The sequence below is a fragment of the Spironucleus salmonicida genome, chromosome 9 (assembly GCF_000497125.1).
Source record: "Spironucleus salmonicida strain ATCC 50377 chromosome 9, whole genome shotgun sequence".
In the NCBI taxonomy this organism is placed as follows: domain Eukaryota; phylum Fornicata; order Diplomonadida; family Hexamitidae; genus Spironucleus; species Spironucleus salmonicida.
Genome location: NC_090604.1, coordinates 176,954 through 196,827, shown reverse-complemented (window position 1 = coordinate 196,827; position 19,874 = coordinate 176,954). Strand labels below are relative to the sequence as shown.

The window sequence follows — 19,874 nt, the reverse complement described above, 5'->3', positions numbered from 1 at the left end:
CCTCTGCTCCGTTCAGGGCATCGACGGCTGCGCCACCTGCAAGCCCGGCCACGTCGAACAGGACGGCAACTGCTTCGCGGCTGTCGCCAACTGCGAGTTCCAGTACGAGGAGAAGTGCGTCGTGTGCAAGGACGGCATGGCCAACGCCGGCAACAAGTGCGTCACCAACCCCGCCTTCTGCGAGACCAACACCCCCGAGGGCTGCATCAGCTGCAAGCCTGGCTACTCCAACACCAACGGCAACTGCTTCGCCGGCGTGAAGAACTGCGACTTCCAGTACGAGGAGAAGTGTGTCAACTGCCGCGAGGGCTTCGCCGTCATGAACAACACCTGCGTCACCAACCTTCCCTCTGCGCATCCTCCGATGCCTCCGGCTGCACCACTTGCATCCCAGGCTTCGTCCAGCAGGGCGGCAACTGCTTCGCCGCCGTCGCCAACTGCGACTTCCAGTACGAAGAAAAGTGCGTCGTGTGCAAGGAAGGCCTCGCCGTCCAGGACAACGTATGCGTGCCCAAGCCAACTCCTGTCAGATCGAGGGCGCCGACGGCTGCCTCGTGTGCCACCCCGGTCACGCCCTCACCAACGGGCTCTGCGTCCCCTGCGCCGAGGGCTGCGCCATCTGCAGCACCTCCGAGTGCCTCGGTTGCGGGCTCGGCTTCTACCTCACCCCAGCCGGGGTCTGTGCCGACGCCAGCTCCTGCGGCTCGGTGAACCCTCCCACGCCTCCACCAGTCGTCCCCGGCGGCATCGCCAACTGCAAGGTCCAGAGCGGCGACTCCTGCAGCGAGTGCGAGGTCGGCTTCCGCCAGACCACCACCGGCCAGTGCGCCGCCTGCCCCGAGGGGTGCCTGTCCTGCGACGAGCGCTACTGCGCCGCGTGCAGACCCGGCTACCTCTTCCAGGCCCACCAGTGCGTCGCGCCCGCAACAGAGCCTCCCAGGCCGCCACCATCGGTGCCGTCCTCGGCGGTGTCGTCGCCCTGACCGCGGTCATCGGTGTCGTGGCCTTCGCCGTGCGCAGCAGGAAGCAGAGAATGCACACCGAGCTCCCCCTCGTGCAGAGGAATGAGATCTGAGTGACCCTACTTGATTTATAGCGCCCTCACGTCCCTCCACTCTAGCTGGCTGATAAGCTATGCTAATGATTTATTTATACGTTTCGGCAGTATTTATTCTATAATTGCCTAGCCCTAGCATTAGCTTTTACTAACTGCACCTATAACAAAATCTACCAGCAGAGGCTATGCACCCAAGCTAACCAAACGCTAGAAAGGGCAGCCGTCACTTCTCCGTCATCTGCCTTCACAGCGCCTCCCCTAAGTATGCTGTCTCACTCCACTTCGTAGTGGCTTGGTACGTCCCAACCTTTAGCCACGCACGTTCACCTTGGCTTCCCAGGGCGGTAGCTGAAGCATCTCGTGGCCCCACTTCGAGCTAGCGCCTCACGGGAAGCGTCGCAAAGTAACAGCGCGAGGCCCCCTTCTTTCCGGCCGTCCCAGTACTCTCGATTCGGTCATACAGTCAGTTAAACACCACATCTTGTTCCAAATTGTGAAGTGAAGCCTGACCTGGCAGTATTGAGTACTTCGCTGGGAGACTACGAGGGAAAGAGCTGTGCCGAATTTTATCTTTCTCGCGCACCGCCCGCCTCGGGATGGGTCCGCCCTTCCACCCGGCCGGGTATTCTGCACGATGGCGCGGATACCCAAGGCAATCCAACTCCGCTCCACCTATTCTAACTCGGCCCGAAATAGATTATCGGCCTAATACCGTATTATACCCCCGATCCGACCCGCCCACTCCACTACCAATGAGCGCGACCTGCCCGACCAACACCCACCGCGAGAACAACACCTGCATCCCCAACATCAAGAACTGCGAGTTCCAGTACGAGGCCACCTGCATCAACTGCCGCGAGGGCTTCGCCGTCGCCGACAACAAGTGCGTCACCAACCCCGCCCTCTGCTCCGTTCAGGGCATCGACGGCTGCGCCACCTGCAAGCCCGGCCACGTCGAACAGGACGGCAACTGCTTCGCGGCTGTCGCCAACTGCGAGTTCCAGTACGAGGAGAAGTGCGTCGTGTGCAAGGACGGCATGGCCAACGCCGGCAACAAGTGCGTCACCAACCCCGCCTTCTGCGAGACCAACACCCCCGAGGGCTGCATCAGCTGCAAGCCTGGCTACTCCAACACCAACGGCAACTGCTACGCCGGCGTGAAGAACTGCGACTACCAGTACGAGGAGAAGTGTGTCAACTGCCGCGAGGGCTTCGCCGTCATGAACAACACCTGCGTCACCAACCCTTCCCTCTGCGCATCCTCCGATGCCTCCGGCTGCACCACTTGCATCCCAGGCTTCGTCCAGCAGGGCGGCAACTGCTTCGCCGCCGTCGCCAACTGCGACTTCCAGTACGAAGAAAAGTGCGTCGTGTGCAAGGAAGGCCTCGCCGTCCAGGACAACGTATGCGTGCCCAAGCCCAACTCCTGTCAGATCGAGGGCGCCGACGGCTGCCTCGTGTGCCACCCCGGTCACGCCCTCACCAACGGGCTCTGCGTCCCCTGCGCCGAGGGCTGCGCCATCTGCAGCACCTCCGAGTGCCTCGGTTGCGGGCTCGGCTTCTACCTCACCCCAGCCGGGGTCTGTGCCGACGCCAGCTCCTGCGGCTCGGTGAACCCTCCCACGCCTCCACCAGTCGTCCCCGGCGGCATCGCCAACTGCAAGGTCCAGAGCGGCGACTCCTGCAACGAGTGCGAGGTCGGCTTCCGCCAGACCACCACCGGCCAGTGCGCCGCCTGCCCCGAGGGGTGCCTGTCCTGCGACGAGCGCTACTGCGCCGCGTGCAGACCCGGCTACCTCTTCCAGGCCCACCAGTGCGTCGCGCCCGCCAACAGAGCCTCCCAGGCCGCCACCATCGGTGCCGTCCTCGGCGGTGTCGTCGCCCTGACCGCGGTCATCGGTGTCGTGGCCTTCGCCGTGCGCAGCAGGAAGCAGAGAATGCACACCGAGCTCCCCCTCGTGCAGAGGAATGAGATCTGAGTGACCCTACTTGATTTATAGCGCCCTCACGTCCCTCCACTCTAGCTGGCTGATAAGCTATGCTAATGATTTATTTATACGTTTCGGCAGTATTTATTCTATTAATTGCCTAGCCCTAGCATTAGCTTTTACTAACTGCACCTATAACAAAATCTACCAGCAGAGGCTATGCACCCAAGCTAACCAAACGCTAGAAAGGGCAGCCGTCACTTCTCCGTCATCTGCCTTCACAGCGCCTCCCCTAAGTATGCTGTCTCACTCCCACTTCGTAGTGGCTTGGTACGTCCCAACCTTTAGCCACGCACGTTCACCTTGGCTTCCCAGGGCGGTAGCTGAAGCATCTCGTGGCCCACTTCGAGCTAGCGCCTCACGGGAAGCGTCGCAAAGTAACAGCGCGAGGCGCCCCTTCTTTCCGGCCGTCCCAGTACTCTCGATTCGGTCATACAGTCAGTTAAACACCACATCTTGTTCCAAATTGTGAAGTGAAGCCTGACCTGGCAGTATTGAGTACTTCGCTGGGAGACTACGAGGGAAAGAGCTGTGCCGAATTTTATCTTTCTCGCGCACCGCCCGCCTCGGGATGGGTCCGCCCTTCCACCCGGCCGGGTATTCTGCACGATGGCGCGGATACCCAAGGCAATCCAACTCCGCTCCACCTATTCTAACTCGGCCCGAAATAGATTATCGGCCTAATACCGTATTATACCCCCGATCCGACCCGCCCACTCCACTACCAATGAGCGCGACCTGCCCGACCAACACCCACCGCGAGAACAACACCTGCATCCCCAACATCAAGAACTGCGACTACCAGTACGAGGAGAAGTGTGTCAACTGCCGCGAGGGCTTCGCCGTCGCCGACAACAAGTGCGTCACCAACCCCGCCCTCTGCTCCGTTCAGGGCATCGACGGCTGCGCCACCTGCAAGCCCGGCCACGTCGAACAGGACGGCAACTGCTTCGCGGCTGTCGCCAACTGCGAGTTCCAGTACGAGGAGAAGTGCGTCGTGTGCAAGGACGGCATGGCCAACGCCGGCAACAAGTGCGTCACCAACCCCGCCTTCTGCGAGACCAACACCCCCGAGGGCTGCATCAGCTGCAAGCCTGGCTACTCCAACACCAACGGCAACTGCTACGCCGGCGTGAAGAACTGCGACTTCCAGTACGAGGAGAAGTGTGTCAACTGCCGCGAGGGCTTCGCCGTCATGAACAACACCTGCGTCACCAACCCTTCCCTCTGCGCATCCTCCGATGCCTCCGGCTGCACCACTTGCATCCCAGGCTTCGTCCAGCAGGGCGGCAACTGCTTCGCCGCCGTCGCCAACTGCGACTTCCAGTACGAAGAAAAGTGCGTCGTGTGCAAGGAAGGCCTCGCCGTCCAGGACAACGTATGCGTGCCCAAGCCCAACTCCTGTCAGATCGAGGGCGCCGACGGCTGCCTCGTGTGCCACCCCGGTCACGCCCTCACCAACGGGCTCTGCGTCCCCTGCGCCGAGGGCTGCGCCATCTGCAGCACCTCCGAGTGCCTCGGTTGCGGGCTCGGCTTCTACCTCACCCCAGCCGGGGTCTGTGCCGACGCCAGCTCCTGCGGCTCGGTGAACCCTCCCACGCCTCCACCAGTCGTCCCCGGCGGCATCGCCAACTGCAAGGTCCAGAGCGGCGACTCCTGCAACGAGTGCGAGGTCGGCTTCCGCCAGACCACCACCGGCCAGTGCGCCGCCTGCCCCGAGGGGTGCCTGTCCTGCGACGAGCGCTACTGCGCCGCGTGCAGACCCGGCTACCTCTTCCAGGCCCACCAGTGCGTCGCGCCCGCCAACAGAGCCTCCCAGGCCGCCACCATCGGTGCCGTCCTCGGCGGTGTCGTCGCCCTGACCGCGGTCATCGGTGTCGTGGCCTTCGCCGTGCGCAGCAGGAAGCAGAGAATGCACACCGAGCTCCCCCTCGTGCAGAGGAATGAGATCTGAGTGACCCTACTTGATTTATAGCGCCCTCACGTCCCTCCACTCTAGCTGGCTGATAAGCTATGCTAATGATTTATTTATACGTTTCGGCAGTATTTATTCTATTAATTGCCTAGCCCTAGCATTAGCTTTTACTAACTGCACCTATAACAAAATCTACCAGCAGAGGCTATGCACCCAAGCTAACCAAACGCTAGAAAGGGCAGCCGTCACTTCTCCGTCATCTGCCTTCACAGCGCCTCCCCTAAGTATGCTGTCTCACTCCCACTTCGTAGTGGCTTGGTACGTCCCAACCTTTAGCCACGCACTTTCACCTTGGCTTCCCAGGGCGGTAGCTGAAGCATCTCGTGGCCCACTTCGAGCTAGCGCCTCACGGGAAGCGTCGCAAAGTAACAGCGCGAGGCGCCCCTTCTTTCCGGCCGTCCCAGTACTCTCGATTCGGTCATACAGTCAGTTAAACACCACATCTTGTTCCAAATTGTGAAGTGAAGCCTGACCTGGCAGTATTGAGTACTTCGCTGGGAGACTACGAGGGAAAGAGCTGTGCCGAATTTTATCTTTCTCGCGCACCGCCCGCCTCGGGATGGGTCCGCCCTTCCACCCGGCCGGGTATTCTGCACGATGGCGCGGATACCCAAGGCAATCCAACTCCGCTCCACCTATTCTAACTCGGCCCGAAATAGATTATCGGCCTAATACCGTATTATACCCCCGATCCGACCCGCCCACTCCACTACCAATGAGCGCGACCTGCCCGACCAACACCCACCGTGAGAACAACACCTGCATCCCCAACATCAAGAACTGCGAGTTCCAGTACGAGGCCACCTGCATCAACTGCCGCGAGGGCTTCGCCGTCGCCGACAACAAGTGCGTCACCAACCCCGCCCTCTGCTCCGTTCAGGGCATCGACGGCTGCGCCACCTGCAAGCCCGGCCACGTCGAACAGGACGGCAACTGCTTCGCGGCTGTCGCCAACTGCGAGTTCCAGTACGAGGAGAAGTGCGTCGTGTGCAAGGACGGCATGGCCAACGCCGGCAACAAGTGCGTCACCAACCCCGCCTTCTGCGAGACCAACACCCCCGAGGGCTGCATCAGCTGCAAGCCTGGCTACTCCAACACCAACGGCAACTGCTACGCCGGCGTGAAGAACTGCGACTACCAGTACGAGGAGAAGTGTGTCAACTGCCGCGAGGGCTTCGCCGTCATGAACAACACCTGCGTCACCAACCCTTCCCTCTGCGCATCCTCCGATGCCTCCGGCTGCACCACTTGCATCCCAGGCTTCGTCCAGCAGGGCGGCAACTGCTTCGCCGCCGTCGCCAACTGCGACTTCCAGTACGAAGAAAAGTGCGTCGTGTGCAAGGAAGGCCTCGCCGTCCAGGACAACGTATGCGTGCCCAAGCCCAACTCCTGTCAGATCGAGGGCGCCGACGGCTGCCTCGTGTGCCACCCCGGTCACGCCCTCACCAACGGGCTCTGCGTCCCCTGCGCCGAGGGCTGCGCCATCTGCAGCACCTCCGAGTGCCTCGGTTGCGGGCTCGGCTTCTACCTCACCCCAGCCGGGGTCTGTGCCGACGCCAGCTCCTGCGGCTCGGTGAACCCTCCCACGCCTCCACCAGTCGTCCCCGGCGGCATCGCCAACTGCAAGGTCCAGAGCGGCGACTCCTGCAACGAGTGCGAGGTCGGCTTCCGCCAGACCACCACCGGCCAGTGCGCCGCCTGCCCCGAGGGGTGCCTGTCCTGCGACGAGCGCTACTGCGCCGCGTGCAGACCCGGCTACCTCTTCCAGGCCCACCAGTGCGTCGCGCCCGCCAACAGAGCCTCCCAGGCCGCCACCATCGGTGCCGTCCTCGGCGGTGTCGTCGCCCTGACCGCGGTCATCGGTGTCGTGGCCTTCGCCGTGCGCAGCAGGAAGCAGAGAATGCACACCGAGCTCCCCCTCGTGCAGAGGAATGAGATCTGAGTGACCCTACTTGATTTATAGCGCCCTCACGTCCCTCCACTCTAGCTGGCTGATAAGCTATGCTAATGATTTATTTATACGTTTCGGCAGTATTTATTCTATTAATTGCCTAGCCCTAGCATTAGCTTTTACTAACTGCACCTATAACAAAATCTACCAGCAGAGGCTATGCACCCAAGCTAACCAAACGCTAGAAAGGGCAGCCGTCACTTCTCCGTCATCTGCCTTCACAGCGCCTCCCCTAAGTATGCTGTCTCACTCCCACTTCGTAGTGGCTTGGTACGTCCCAACCTTTAGCCACGCACTTTCACCTTGGCTTCCCAGGGCGGTAGCTGAAGCATCTCGTGGCCCACTTCGAGCTAGCGCCTCACGGGAAGCGTCGCAAAGTAACAGCGCGAGGCGCCCCTTCTTTCCGGCCGTCCCAGTACTCTCGATTCGGTCATACAGTCAGTTAAACACCACATCTTGTTCCAAATTGTGAAGTGAAGCCTGACCTGGCAGTATTGAGTACTTCGCTGGGAGACTACGAGGGAAAGAGCTGTGCCGAATTTTATCTTTCTCGCGCACCGCCCGCCTCGGGATGGGTCCGCCCTTCCACCCGGCCGGGTATTCTGCACGATGGCGCGGATACCCAAGGCAATCCAACTCCGCTCCACCTATTCTAACTCGGCCCGAAATAGATTATCGGCCTAATACCGTATTATACCCCCGATCCGACCCGCCCACTCCACTACCAATGAGCGCGACCTGCCCGACCAACACCCACCGTGAGAACAACACCTGCATCCCCAACATCAAGAACTGCGAGTTCCAGTACGAGGCCACCTGCATCAACTGCCGCGAGGGCTTCGCCGTCGCCGACAACAAGTGCGTCACCAACCCCGCCCTCTGCTCCGTTCAGGGCATCGACGGCTGCGCCACCTGCAAGCCCGGCCACGTCGAACAGGACGGCAACTGCTTCGCGGCTGTCGCCAACTGCGAGTTCCAGTACGAGGAGAAGTGCGTCGTGTGCAAGGACGGCATGGCCAACGCCGGCAACAAGTGCGTCACCAACCCCGCCTTCTGCGAGACCAACACCCCCGAGGGCTGCATCAGCTGCAAGCCTGGCTACTCCAACACCAACGGCAACTGCTACGCCGGCGTGAAGAACTGCGACTACCAGTACGAGGAGAAGTGTGTCAACTGCCGCGAGGGCTTCGCCGTCATGAACAACACCTGCGTCACCAACCCTTCCCTCTGCGCATCCTCCGATGCCTCCGGCTGCACCACTTGCATCCCAGGCTTCGTCCAGCAGGGCGGCAACTGCTTCGCCGCCGTCGCCAACTGCGACTTCCAGTACGAAGAAAAGTGCGTCGTGTGCAAGGAAGGCCTCGCCGTCCAGGACAACGTATGCGTGCCCAAGCCCAACTCCTGTCAGATCGAGGGCGCCGACGGCTGCCTCGTGTGCCACCCCGGTCACGCCCTCACCAACGGGCTCTGCGTCCCCTGCGCCGAGGGCTGCGCCATCTGCAGCACCTCCGAGTGCCTCGGTTGCGGGCTCGGCTTCTACCTCACCCCAGCCGGGGTCTGTGCCGACGCCAGCTCCTGCGGCTCGGTGAACCCTCCCACGCCTCCACCAGTCGTCCCCGGCGGCATCGCCAACTGCAAGGTCCAGAGCGGCGACTCCTGCAACGAGTGCGAGGTCGGCTTCCGCCAGACCACCACCGGCCAGTGCGCCGCCTGCCCCGAGGGGTGCCTGTCCTGCGACGAGCGCTACTGCGCCGCGTGCAGACCCGGCTACCTCTTCCAGGCCCACCAGTGCGTCGCGCCCGCCAACAGAGCCTCCCAGGCCGCCACCATCGGTGCCGTCCTCGGCGGTGTCGTCGCCCTGACCGCGGTCATCGGTGTCGTGGCCTTCGCCGTGCGCAGCAGGAAGCAGAGAATGCACACCGAGCTCCCCCTCGTGCAGAGGAATGAGATCTGAGTGACCCTACTTGATTTATAGCGCCCTCACGTCCCTCCACTCTAGCTGGCTGATAAGCTATGCTAATGATTTATTTATACGTTTCGGCAGTATTTATTCTATTAATTGCCTAGCCCTAGCATTAGCTTTTACTAACTGCACCTATAACAAAATCTACCAGCAGAGGCTATGCACCCAAGCTAACCAAACGCTAGAAAGGGCAGCCGTCACTTCTCCGTCATCTGCCTTCACAGCGCCTCCCCTAAGTATGCTGTCTCACTCCCACTTCGTAGTGGCTTGGTACGTCCCAACCTTTAGCCACGCACTTTCACCTTGGCTTCCCAGGGCGGTAGCTGAAGCATCTCGTGGCCCACTTCGAGCTAGCGCCTCACGGGAAGCGTCGCAAAGTAACAGCGCGAGGCGCCCCTTCTTTCCGGCCGTCCCAGTACTCTCGATTCGGTCATACAGTCAGTTAAACACCACATCTTGTTCCAAATTGTGAAGTGAAGCCTGACCTGGCAGTATTGAGTACTTCGCTGGGAGACTACGAGGGAAAGAGCTGTGCCGAATTTTATCTTTCTCGCGCACCGCCCGCCTCGGGATGGGCGGGCCCGCTTCCCAGCACCCGCCCAGCGCCCGGGTCCGCGGCCACGCCCCAGTACTCTCGATTCGGTCATACAGTCAGTTAAACACCACATCTTGTTCCAAATTGTGAAGTGAAGCCTGACCTGGCAGTATTGAGTACTTCGCTGGGAGACTACGAGGGAAAGAGCTGTGCCGAATTTTATCTTTCTCGCGCACCGCCCGCCTCGGGATGGGTCCGCCCTTCCACCCGGCCGGGTATTCTGCACGATGGCGCGGATACCCAAGGCAATCCAACTCCGCTCCACCTATTCTAACTCGGCCCGAAATAGATTATCGGCCTAATACCGTATTATACCCCCGATCCGACCCGCCCACTCCACTACCAATGAGCGCGACCTGCCCGACCAACACCCACCGTGAGAACAACACCTGCATCCCCAACATCAAGAACTGCGAGTTCCAGTACGAGGCCACCTGCATCAACTGCCGCGAGGGCTTCGCCGTCGCCGACAACAAGTGCGTCACCAACCCCGCCCTCTGCTCCGTTCAGGGCATCGACGGCTGCGCCACCTGCAAGCCCGGCCACGTCGAACAGGACGGCAACTGCTTCGCGGCTGTCGCCAACTGCGAGTTCCAGTACGAGGAGAAGTGCGTCGTGTGCAAGGACGGCATGGCCAACGCCGGCAACAAGTGCGTCACCAACCCCGCCTTCTGCGAGACCAACACCCCCGAGGGCTGCATCAGCTGCAAGCCTGGCTACTCCAACACCAACGGCAACTGCTACGCCGGCGTGAAGAACTGCGACTACCAGTACGAGGAGAAGTGTGTCAACTGCCGCGAGGGCTTCGCCGTCATGAACAACACCTGCGTCACCAACCCTTCCCTCTGCGCATCCTCCGATGCCTCCGGCTGCACCACTTGCATCCCAGGCTTCGTCCAGCAGGGCGGCAACTGCTTCGCCGCCGTCGCCAACTGCGACTTCCAGTACGAAGAAAAGTGCGTCGTGTGCAAGGAAGGCCTCGCCGTCCAGGACAACGTATGCGTGCCCAAGCCCAACTCCTGCCAGATCGAGGGCGCCGACGGCTGCCTCGTGTGCCACCCCGGTCACGCCCTCACCAACGGGCTCTGCGTCCCCTGCGCCGAGGGCTGCGCCATCTGCAGCACCTCCGAGTGCCTCGGTTGCGGGCTCGGCTTCTACCTCACCCCAGCCGGGGTCTGTGCCGACGCCAGCTCCTGCGGCTCGGTGAACCCTCCCACGCCTCCACCAGTCGTCCCCGGCGGCATCGCCAACTGCAAGGTCCAGAGCGGCGACTCCTGCAACGAGTGCGAGGTCGGCTTCCGCCAGACCACCACCGGCCAGTGCGCCGCCTGCCCCGAGGGGTGCCTGTCCTGCGACGAGCGCTACTGCGCCGCGTGCAGACCCGGCTACCTCTTCCAGGCCCACCAGTGCGTCGCGCCCGCCAACAGAGCCTCCCAGGCCGCCACCATCGGTGCCGTCCTCGGCGGTGTCGTCGCCCTGACCGCGGTCATCGGTGTCGTGGCCTTCGCCGTGCGCAGCAGGAAGCAGAGAATGCACACCGAGCTCCCCCTCGTGCAGAGGAATGAGATCTGAGTGACCCTACTTGATTTATAGCGCCCTCACGTCCCTCCACTCTAGCTGGCTGATAAGCTATGCTAATGATTTATTTATACGTTTCGGCAGTATTTATTCTATTAATTGCCTAGCCCTAGCATTAGCTTTTACTAACTGCACCTATAACAAAATCTACCAGCAGAGGCTATGCACCCAAGCTAATCAAACGCTAGAAAGGGCAGCCGTCACTTCTCCGTCATCTGCCTTCACAGCGCCTCCCCTAAGTATGCTGTCTCACTCCCACTTCGTAGTGGCTTGGTACGTCCCAAACTTTAGCCACGCACTTTCACCTTGGCTTCCCAGGGCGGTAGCTGAAGCATCTCGTGGCCCACTTCGAGCTAGCGCCTCACGGGAAGCGTCGCAAAGTAACAGCGCGAGGCGCCCCTTCTTTCCGGCCGTCCCAGTACTCTCGATTCGGTCATACAGTCAGTTAAACACCACATCTTGTTCCAAATTGTGAAGTGAAGCCTGACCTGGCAGTATTGAGTACTTCGCTGGGAGACTACGAGGGAAAGAGCTGTGCCGAATTTTATCTTTCTCGCGCACCGCCCGCCTCGGGATGGGCGGGCCCGCTTCCCAGCACCCGCCCAGCGCCCGGGTCCGCGGCCACGCCCCAGTACTCTCGATTCGGTCATACAGTCAGTTAAACACCACATCTTGTTCCAAATTGTGAAGTGAAGCCTGACCTGGCAGTATTGAGTACTTCGCTGGGAGACTACGAGGGAAAGAGCTGTGCCGAATTTTATCTTTCTCGCGCACCGCCCGCCTCGGGATGGGTCCGCCCTTCCACCCGGCCGGGTATTCTGCACGATGGCGCGGATACCCAAGGCAATCCAACTCCGCTCCACCTATTCTAACTCGGCCCGAAATAGATTATCGGCCTAATACCGTATTATACCCCCGATCCGACCCGCCCACTCCACTACCAATGAGCGCGACCTGCCCGACCAACACCCACCGTGAGAACAACACCTGCATCCCCAACATCAAGAACTGCGAGTTCCAGTACGAGGCCACCTGCATCAACTGCCGCGAGGGCTTCGCCGTCGCCGACAACAAGTGCGTCACCAACCCCGCCCTCTGCTCCGTTCAGGGCATCGACGGCTGCGCCACCTGCAAGCCCGGCCACGTCGAACAGGACGGCAACTGCTTCGCGGCTGTCGCCAACTGCGAGTTCCAGTACGAGGAGAAGTGCGTCGTGTGCAAGGACGGCATGGCCAACGCCGGCAACAAGTGCGTCACCAACCCCGCCTTCTGCGAGACCAACACCCCCGAGGGCTGCATCAGCTGCAAGCCTGGCTACTCCAACACCAACGGCAACTGCTACGCCGGCGTGAAGAACTGCGACTACCAGTACGAGGAGAAGTGTGTCAACTGCCGCGAGGGCTTCGCCGTCATGAACAACACCTGCGTCACCAACCCTTCCCTCTGCGCATCCTCCGATGCCTCCGGCTGCACCACTTGCATCCCAGGCTTCGTCCAGCAGGGCGGCAACTGCTTCGCCGCCGTCGCCAACTGCGACTTCCAGTACGAAGAAAAGTGCGTCGTGTGCAAGGAAGGCCTCGCCGTCCAGGACAACGTATGCGTGCCCAAGCCCAACTCCTGTCAGATCGAGGGCGCCGACGGCTGCCTCGTGTGCCACCCCGGTCACGCCCTCACCAACGGGCTCTGCGTCCCCTGCGCCGAGGGCTGCGCCATCTGCAGCACCTCCGAGTGCCTCGGTTGCGGGCTCGGCTTCTACCTCACCCCAGCCGGGGTCTGTGCCGACGCCAGCTCCTGCGGCTCGGTGAACCCTCCCACGCCTCCACCAGTCGTCCCCGGCGGCATCGCCAACTGCAAGGTCCAGAGCGGCGACTCCTGCAACGAGTGCGAGGTCGGCTTCCGCCAGACCACCACCGGCCAGTGCGCCGCCTGCCCCGAGGGGTGCCTGTCCTGCGACGAGCGCTACTGCGCCGCGTGCAGACCCGGCTACCTCTTCCAGGCCCACCAGTGCGTCGCGCCCGCCAACAGAGCCTCCCAGGCCGCCACCATCGGTGCCGTCCTCGGCGGTGTCGTCGCCCTGACCGCGGTCATCGGTGTCGTGGCCTTCGCCGTGCGCAGCAGGAAGCAGAGAATGCACACCGAGCTCCCCCTCGTGCAGAGGAATGAGATCTGAGTGACCCTACTTGATTTATAGCGCCCTCACGTCCCTCCACTCTAGCTGGCTGATAAGCTATGCTAATGATTTATTTATACGTTTCGGCAGTATTTATTCTATTAATTGCCTAGCCCTAGCATTAGCTTTTACTAACTGCACCTATAACAAAATCTACCAGCAGAGGCTATGCACCCAAGCTAACCAAACGCTAGAAAGGGCAGCCGTCACTTCTCCGTCATCTGCCTTCACAGCGCCTCCCCTAAGTATGCTGTCTCACTCCCACTTCGTAGTGGCTTGGTACGTCCCAACCTTTAGCCACGCACTTTCACCTTGGCTTCCCAGGGCGGTAGCTGAAGCATCTCGTGGCCCACTTCGAGCTAGCGCCTCACGGGAAGCGTCGCAAAGTAACAGCGCGAGGCGCCCCTTCTTTCCGGCCGTCCCAGTACTCTCGATTCGGTCATACAGTCAGTTAAACACCACATCTTGTTCCAAATTGTGAAGTGAAGCCTGACCTGGCAGTATTGAGTACTTCGCTGGGAGACTACGAGGGAAAGAGCTGTGCCGAATTTTATCTTTCTCGCGCACCGCCCGCCTCGGGATGGGCGGGCCCGCTTCCCAGCACCCGCCCAGCGCCCGGGTCCGCGGCCACGCCCCAGTACTCTCGATTCGGTCATACAGTCAGTTAAACACCACATCTTGTTCCAAATTGTGAAGTGAAGCCTGACCTGGCAGTATTGAGTACTTCGCTGGGAGACTACGAGGGAAAGAGCTGTGCCGAATTTTATCTTTCTCGCGCACCGCCCGCCTCGGGATGGGTCCGCCCTTCCACCCGGCCGGGTATTCTGCACGATGGCGCGGATACCCAAGGCAATCCAACTCCGCTCCACCTATTCTAACTCGGCCCGAAATAGATTATCGGCCTAATACCGTATTATACCCCCGATCCGACCCGCCCACTCCACTACCAATGAGCGCGACCTGCCCGACCAACACCCACCGTGAGAACAACACCTGCATCCCCAACATCAAGAACTGCGAGTTCCAGTACGAGGCCACCTGCATCAACTGCCGCGAGGGCTTCGCCGTCGCCGACAACAAGTGCGTCACCAACCCCGCCCTCTGCTCCGTTCAGGGCATCGACGGCTGCGCCACCTGCAAGCCCGGCCACGTCGAACAGGACGGCAACTGCTTCGCGGCTGTCGCCAACTGCGAGTTCCAGTACGAGGAGAAGTGCGTCGTGTGCAAGGACGGCATGGCCAACGCCGGCAACAAGTGCGTCACCAACCCCGCCTTCTGCGAGACCAACACCCCCGAGGGCTGCATCAGCTGCAAGCCTGGCTACTCCAACACCAACGGCAACTGCTACGCCGGCGTGAAGAACTGCGACTACCAGTACGAGGAGAAGTGTGTCAACTGCCGCGAGGGCTTCGCCGTCATGAACAACACCTGCGTCACCAACCCTTCCCTCTGCGCATCCTCCGATGCCTCCGGCTGCACCACTTGCATCCCAGGCTTCGTCCAGCAGGGCGGCAACTGCTTCGCCGCCGTCGCCAACTGCGACTTCCAGTACGAAGAAAAGTGCGTCGTGTGCAAGGAAGGCCTCGCCGTCCAGGACAACGTATGCGTGCCCAAGCCCAACTCCTGCCAGATCGAGGGCGCCGACGGCTGCCTCGTGTGCCACCCCGGTCACGCCCTCACCAACGGGCTCTGCGTCCCCTGCGCCGAGGGCTGCGCCATCTGCAGCACCTCCGAGTGCCTCGGTTGCGGGCTCGGCTTCTACCTCACCCCAGCCGGGGTCTGTGCCGACGCCAGCTCCTGCGGCTCGGTGAACCCTCCCACGCCTCCACCAGTCGTCCCCGGCGGCATCGCCAACTGCAAGGTCCAGAGCGGCGACTCCTGCAACGAGTGCGAGGTCGGCTTCCGCCAGACCACCACCGGCCAGTGCGCCGCCTGCCCCGAGGGGTGCCTGTCCTGCGACGAGCGCTACTGCGCCGCGTGCAGACCCGGCTACCTCTTCCAGGCCCACCAGTGCGTCGCGCCCGCCAACAGAGCCTCCCAGGCCGCCACCATCGGTGCCGTCCTCGGCGGTGTCGTCGCCCTGACCGCGGTCATCGGTGTCGTGGCCTTCGCCGTGCGCAGCAGGAAGCAGAGAATGCACACCGAGCTCCCCCTCGTGCAGAGGAATGAGATCTGAGTGACCCTACTTGATTTATAGCGCCCTCACGTCCCTCCACTCTAGCTGGCTGATAAGCTATGCTAATGATTTATTTATACGTTTCGGCAGTATTTATTCTATTAATTGCCTAGCCCTAGCATTAGCTTTTACTAACTGCACCTATAACAAAATCTACCAGCAGAGGCTATGCACCCAAGCTAACCAAACGCTAGAAAGGGCAGCCGTCACTTCTCCGTCATCTGCCTTCACAGCGCCTCCCCTAAGTATGCTGTCTCACTCCCACTTCGTAGTGGCTTGGTACGTCCCAACCTTTAGCCACGCACTTTCACCTTGGCTTCCCAGGGCGGTAGCTGAAGCATCTCGTGGCCCACTTCGAGCTAGCGCCTCACGGGAAGCGTCGCAAAGTAACAGCGCGAGGCGCCCCTTCTTTCCGGCCGTCCCAGTACTCTCGATTCGGTCATACAGTCAGTTAAACACCACATCTTGTTCCAAATTTTGAAGTGAAGCCTGACCTGGCAGTATTGAGTACTTCGCTGGGAGACTACGAGGGAAAGAGCTGTGCCGAATTTTATCTTTCTCGCGCACCGCCCGCCTCGGGATGGGTCCGCCCTTCCACCCGGCCGGGTATTCTGCACGATGGCGCGGATACCCAAGGCAATCCAACTCCGCTCCACCTATTCTAACTCGGCCCGAAATAGATTATCGGCCTAATACCGTATTATACCCCCGATCCGACCCGCCCACTCCACTACCAATGAGCGCGACCTGCCCGACCAACACCCACCGTGAGAACAACACCTGCATCCCCAACATCAAGAACTGCGCGTTCCAGTACGAGGCCACCTGCATCAACTGCCGCGAGGGCTTCGCCGTCGCCGACAACAAGTGCGTCACCAACCCCGCCCTCTGCTCCGTTCAGGGCATCGACGGCTGCGCCACCTGCAAGCCCGGCCACGTCGAACAGGACGGCAACTGCTTCGCGGCTGTCGCCAACTGCGAGTTCCAGTACGAGGAGAAGTGCGTCGTGTGCAAGGACGGCATGGCCAACGCCGGCAACAAGTGCGTCACCAACCCCGCCTTCTGCGAGACCAACACCCCCGAGGGCTGCATCAGCTGCAAGCCTGGCTACTCCAACACCAACGGCAACTGCTTCGCCGGCGTGAAGAACTGCGACTTCCAGTACGAGGAGAAGTGTGTCAACTGCCGCGAGGGCTTCGCCGTCATGAACAACACCTGCGTCACCAACCCTTCCCTCTGCGCATCCTCCGATGCCTCCGGCTGCACCACTTGCATCCCAGGCTTCGTCCAGCAGGGCGGCAACTGCTTCGCCGCCGTCGCCAACTGCGACTTCCAGTACGAAGAAAAGTGCGTCGTGTGCAAGGAAGGCCTCGCCGTCCAGGACAACGTATGCGTGCCCAAGCCCAACTCCTGCCAGATCGAGGGCGCCGACGGCTGCCTCGTGTGCCACCCCGGTCACGCCCTCACCAACGGGCTCTGCGTCCCCTGCGCCGAGGGCTGCGCCATCTGCAGCACCTCCGAGTGCCTCGGTTGCGGGCTCGGCTTCTACCTCACCCCAGCCGGGGTCTGTGCCGACGCCAGCTCCTGCGTCTCGGTGAACCCTCCCACGCCTCCACCAGTCGTCCCCGGCGGCATCGCCAACTGCAAGGTCCAGAGCGGCGACTCCTGCAACGAGTGCGAGGTCGGCTTCCGCCAGACCACCACCGGCCAGTGCGCCGCCTGCCCCGAGGGGTGCCTGTCCTGCGACGAGCGCTACTGCGCCGCGTGCAGACCCGGCTACCTCTTCCAGGCCCACCAGTGCGTCGCGCCCGCCAACAGAGCCTCCCAGGCCGCCACCATCGGTGCCGTCCTCGGCGGTGTCGTCGCCCTGACCGCGGTCATCGGTGTCGTGGCCTTCGCCGTGCGCAGCAGGAAGCAGAGAATGCACACCGAGCTCCCCCTCGTGCAGAGGAATGAGATCTGAGTGACCCTACTTGATTTATAGCGCCCTCACGTCCCTCCACTCTAGCTGGCTGATAAGCTATGCTAATGATTTATTTATACGTTTCGGCAGTATTTATTCTATTAATTGCCTAGCCCTAGCATTAGCTTTTACTAACTGCACCTATAACAAAATCTACCAGCAGAGGCTATGCACCCAAGCTAACCAAACGCTAGAAAGGGCAGCCGTCACTTCTCCGTCATCTGCCTTCACAGCGCCTCCCCTAAGTATGCTGTCTCACTCCCACTTCGTAGTGGCTTGGTACGTCCCAACCTTTAGCCACGCACTTTCACCTTGGCTTCCCAGGGCGGTAGCTGAAGCATCTCGTGGCCCACTTCGAGCTAGCGCCTCACGGGAAGCGTCGCAAAGTAACAGCGCGAGGCGCCCCTTCTTTCCGGCCGTCCCAGTACTCTCGATTCGGTCATACAGTCAGTTAAACACCACATCTTGTTCCAAATTGTGAAGTGAAGCCTGACCTGGCAGTATTGAGTGCTTCGCTGGGAGACTACGAGGGAAAGAGCTGTGCCGAATTTTATCTTTCTCGCGCACCGCCCGCCTCGGGATGGGCGGGCCCGCTTCCCAGCACCCGCCCAGCGCCCGGGTCCGCGGCCACGCCCCAGTACTCTCGATTCGGTCATACAGTCAGTTAAACACCACATCTTGTTCCAAATTGTGAAGTGAAGCCTGACCTGGCAGTATTGAGTACTTCGCTGGGAGACTACGAGGGAAAGAGCTGTGCCGAATTTTATCTTTCTCGCGCACCGCCCGCCTCGGGATGGGCGGGCCCGCTTCCCAGCACCCGCCCAGCGCCCGGGTCCGCGGCCACGCCCCAGTACTCTCGATTCGGTCATACAGTCAGTTAAACACCACATCTTGTTCCAAATTGTGAAGTGAAGCCTGACCTGGCAGTATTGAGTACTTCGCTGGGAGACTACGAGGGAAAGAGCTGTGCCGAATTTTATCTTTCTCGCGCACCGCCCGCCTCGGGATGGGTCCGCCCTTCCACCCGGCCGGGTATTCTGCACGATGGCGCGGATACCCAAGGCAATCCAACTCCGCTCCACCTATTCTAACTCGGCCCGAAATAGATTATCGGCCTAATACCGTATTATACCCCCGATCCGACCCGCCCACTCCACTACCAATGAGCGCGACCTGCCCGACCAACACCCACCGTGAGAACAACACCTGCATCCCCAACATCAAGAACTGCGAGTTCCAGTACGAGGCCACCTGCATCAACTGCCGCGAGGGCTTCGCCGTCGCCGACAACAAGTGCGTCACCAACCCCGCCCTCTGCTCCGTTCAGGGCATCGACGGCTGCGCCACCTGCAAGCCCGGCCACGTCGAACAGGACGGCAACTGCTTCGCGGCTGTCGCCAACTGCGAGTTCCAGTACGAGGAGAAGTGCGTCGTGTGCAAGGACGGCATGGCCAACGCCGGCAACAAGTGCGTCACCAACCCCGCCTTCTGCGAGACCAACACCCCCGAGGGCTGCATCAGCTGCAAGCCTGGCTACTCCAACACCAACGGCAACTGCTACGCCGGCGTGAAGAACTGCGACTACCAGTACGAGGAGAAGTGTGTCAACTGCCGCGAGGGCTTCGCCGTCATGAACAACACCTGCGTCACCAACCCTTCCCTCTGCGCATCCTCCGATGCCTCCGGCTGCACCACTTGCATCCCAGGCTTCGTCCAGCAGGGCGGCAACTGCTTCGCCGCCGTCGCCAACTGCGACTTCCAGTACGAAGAAAAGTGCGTCGTGTGCAAGGAAGGCCTCGCCGTCCAGGACAACGTATGCGTGCCCAAGCCCAACTCCTGTCAGATCGAGGGCGCCGACGGCTGCCTCGTGTGCCACCCCGGTCACGCCCTCACCAACGGGCTCTGCGTCCCCTGCGCCGAGGGCTGCGCCATCTGCAGCACCTCCGAGTGCCTCGGTTGCGGGCTCGGCTTCTACCTCACCCCAGCCGGGGTCTGTGCCGACGCCAGCTCCTGCGGCTCGGTGAACCCTCCCACGCCTCCACCAGTCGTCCCCGGCGGCATCGCCAACTGCAAGGTCCAGAGCGGCGACTCCTGCAACGAGTGCGAGGTCGGCTTCCGCCAGACCACCACCGGCCAGTGCGCCGCCTGCCCCGAGGGGTGCCTGTCCTGCGACGAGCGCTACTGCGCCGCGTGCAGACCCGGCTACCTCTTCCAGGCCCACCAGTGCGTCGCGCCCGCCAACAGAGCCTCCCAGGCCGCCACCATCGGTGCCGTCCTCGGCGGTGTCGTCGCCCTGACCGCGGTCATCGGTGTCGTGGCCTTCGCCGTGCGCAGCAGGAAGCAGAGAATGCACACCGAGCTCCCCCTCGTGCAGAGGAATGAGATCTGAGTGACCCTACTTGATTTATAGCGCCCTCACGTCCCTCCACTCTAGCTGGCTGATAAGCTATGCTAATGA

General features: G+C 61.4%; 10 protein-coding genes and 14 non-coding genes across 24 annotated transcripts; all 24 read left to right on the top strand. All coding sequences in view use genetic code 6, as the record gives it.

Annotated features, from left to right (window-relative positions):
- Nucleotide 1: 1 nt before the first annotated feature.
- SS50377_28452 (Cysteine-rich membrane protein 2) lies at nt 2-1,075 on the top strand (the record flags this gene model as incomplete). The annotated part of the gene is made up of 1 exon (XM_067912219.1): nt 2-1,075. A coding segment is annotated over one exon (1,074 nt), but the record flags the coding sequence as incomplete, so codon positions are not given.
- Nucleotides 1,076-1,504: 429 nt separating this feature from the next.
- Nucleotides 1,505-1,625, top strand: SS50377_r20023. The gene has a single exon (XR_010957827.1). It is a non-coding gene; the product is annotated as a 5S ribosomal RNA (ribosomal RNA).
- Nucleotides 1,626-1,809: 184 nt separating this feature from the next.
- Nucleotides 1,810-3,036, top strand: SS50377_28451 (Cysteine-rich membrane protein 2; the record flags this gene model as incomplete). Its single annotated transcript, XM_067912218.1, has 1 exon — nt 1,810-3,036. One exon carries the CDS (start codon nt 1,810-1,812, stop codon nt 3,034-3,036), a length of 1,227 nt encoding a protein of 408 aa, XP_067760275.1.
- A 431-nt stretch (nt 3,037-3,467) lies between these two features.
- Nucleotides 3,468-3,588, top strand: SS50377_r20024. Its single transcript, XR_010957828.1, has one exon. It is a non-coding gene; the product is annotated as a 5S ribosomal RNA (ribosomal RNA).
- A 184-nt stretch (nt 3,589-3,772) lies between these two features.
- On the top strand, nt 3,773-4,999 carry SS50377_28450 (Cysteine-rich membrane protein 2; the record flags this gene model as incomplete). Its single annotated transcript, XM_067912217.1, has 1 exon — nt 3,773-4,999. One exon carries the CDS (start codon nt 3,773-3,775, stop codon nt 4,997-4,999), a length of 1,227 nt encoding a protein of 408 aa, XP_067760274.1.
- Nucleotides 5,000-5,430: 431 nt separating this feature from the next.
- On the top strand, nt 5,431-5,551 carry SS50377_r20025. The gene has a single exon (XR_010957829.1). It is a non-coding gene; the product is annotated as a 5S ribosomal RNA (ribosomal RNA).
- A 184-nt stretch (nt 5,552-5,735) lies between these two features.
- On the top strand, nt 5,736-6,962 carry SS50377_28449 (Cysteine-rich membrane protein 2; the record flags this gene model as incomplete). The annotated part of the gene is made up of 1 exon (XM_067912216.1): nt 5,736-6,962. The coding sequence occupies one exon, from the start codon at nt 5,736-5,738 to the stop codon at nt 6,960-6,962; it is 1,227 nt and encodes a 408-aa protein (XP_067760273.1).
- A 431-nt stretch (nt 6,963-7,393) lies between these two features.
- Nucleotides 7,394-7,514, top strand: SS50377_r20026. Its single transcript, XR_010957830.1, has one exon. It is a non-coding gene; the product is annotated as a 5S ribosomal RNA (ribosomal RNA).
- Nucleotides 7,515-7,698: 184 nt separating this feature from the next.
- On the top strand, nt 7,699-8,925 carry SS50377_28448 (Cysteine-rich membrane protein 2; the record flags this gene model as incomplete). The annotated part of the gene is made up of 1 exon (XM_067912215.1): nt 7,699-8,925. One exon carries the CDS (start codon nt 7,699-7,701, stop codon nt 8,923-8,925), a length of 1,227 nt encoding a protein of 408 aa, XP_067760272.1.
- Nucleotides 8,926-9,356: 431 nt separating this feature from the next.
- On the top strand, nt 9,357-9,477 carry SS50377_r20027. Its single transcript, XR_010957831.1, has one exon. It is a non-coding gene; the product is annotated as a 5S ribosomal RNA (ribosomal RNA).
- Nucleotides 9,478-9,569: 92 nt separating this feature from the next.
- Nucleotides 9,570-9,690, top strand: SS50377_r20028. The gene has a single exon (XR_010957832.1). It is a non-coding gene; the product is annotated as a 5S ribosomal RNA (ribosomal RNA).
- Nucleotides 9,691-9,874: 184 nt separating this feature from the next.
- Nucleotides 9,875-11,101, top strand: SS50377_28447 (Cysteine-rich membrane protein 2; the record flags this gene model as incomplete). The annotated part of the gene is made up of 1 exon (XM_067912214.1): nt 9,875-11,101. The coding sequence occupies one exon, from the start codon at nt 9,875-9,877 to the stop codon at nt 11,099-11,101; it is 1,227 nt and encodes a 408-aa protein (XP_067760271.1).
- Nucleotides 11,102-11,532: 431 nt separating this feature from the next.
- SS50377_r20029 lies at nt 11,533-11,653 on the top strand. The gene has a single exon (XR_010957833.1). It is a non-coding gene; the product is annotated as a 5S ribosomal RNA (ribosomal RNA).
- A 92-nt stretch (nt 11,654-11,745) lies between these two features.
- SS50377_r20030 lies at nt 11,746-11,866 on the top strand. The gene has a single exon (XR_010957834.1). It is a non-coding gene; the product is annotated as a 5S ribosomal RNA (ribosomal RNA).
- Nucleotides 11,867-12,050: 184 nt separating this feature from the next.
- SS50377_28446 (Cysteine-rich membrane protein 2) lies at nt 12,051-13,277 on the top strand (the record flags this gene model as incomplete). The annotated part of the gene is made up of 1 exon (XM_067912213.1): nt 12,051-13,277. The coding sequence occupies one exon, from the start codon at nt 12,051-12,053 to the stop codon at nt 13,275-13,277; it is 1,227 nt and encodes a 408-aa protein (XP_067760270.1).
- A 431-nt stretch (nt 13,278-13,708) lies between these two features.
- On the top strand, nt 13,709-13,829 carry SS50377_r20031. The gene has a single exon (XR_010957835.1). It is a non-coding gene; the product is annotated as a 5S ribosomal RNA (ribosomal RNA).
- A 92-nt stretch (nt 13,830-13,921) lies between these two features.
- SS50377_r20032 lies at nt 13,922-14,042 on the top strand. Its single transcript, XR_010957836.1, has one exon. It is a non-coding gene; the product is annotated as a 5S ribosomal RNA (ribosomal RNA).
- Nucleotides 14,043-14,226: 184 nt separating this feature from the next.
- SS50377_28445 (Cysteine-rich membrane protein 2) lies at nt 14,227-15,453 on the top strand (the record flags this gene model as incomplete). Its single annotated transcript, XM_067912212.1, has 1 exon — nt 14,227-15,453. One exon carries the CDS (start codon nt 14,227-14,229, stop codon nt 15,451-15,453), a length of 1,227 nt encoding a protein of 408 aa, XP_067760269.1.
- Nucleotides 15,454-15,884: 431 nt separating this feature from the next.
- On the top strand, nt 15,885-16,005 carry SS50377_r20037. Its single transcript, XR_010957841.1, has one exon. It is a non-coding gene; the product is annotated as a 5S ribosomal RNA (ribosomal RNA).
- A 184-nt stretch (nt 16,006-16,189) lies between these two features.
- Nucleotides 16,190-17,416, top strand: SS50377_28444 (Cysteine-rich membrane protein 2; the record flags this gene model as incomplete). The annotated part of the gene is made up of 1 exon (XM_067912211.1): nt 16,190-17,416. One exon carries the CDS (start codon nt 16,190-16,192, stop codon nt 17,414-17,416), a length of 1,227 nt encoding a protein of 408 aa, XP_067760268.1.
- Nucleotides 17,417-17,847: 431 nt separating this feature from the next.
- Nucleotides 17,848-17,968, top strand: SS50377_r20038. The gene has a single exon (XR_010957842.1). It is a non-coding gene; the product is annotated as a 5S ribosomal RNA (ribosomal RNA).
- A 92-nt stretch (nt 17,969-18,060) lies between these two features.
- Nucleotides 18,061-18,181, top strand: SS50377_r20033. The gene has a single exon (XR_010957837.1). It is a non-coding gene; the product is annotated as a 5S ribosomal RNA (ribosomal RNA).
- A 92-nt stretch (nt 18,182-18,273) lies between these two features.
- SS50377_r20034 lies at nt 18,274-18,394 on the top strand. The gene has a single exon (XR_010957838.1). It is a non-coding gene; the product is annotated as a 5S ribosomal RNA (ribosomal RNA).
- Nucleotides 18,395-18,578: 184 nt separating this feature from the next.
- On the top strand, nt 18,579-19,805 carry SS50377_28443 (Cysteine-rich membrane protein 2; the record flags this gene model as incomplete). Its single annotated transcript, XM_067912210.1, has 1 exon — nt 18,579-19,805. One exon carries the CDS (start codon nt 18,579-18,581, stop codon nt 19,803-19,805), a length of 1,227 nt encoding a protein of 408 aa, XP_067760267.1.
- Between the last annotated feature and the right edge of the window lie 69 nt (nt 19,806-19,874).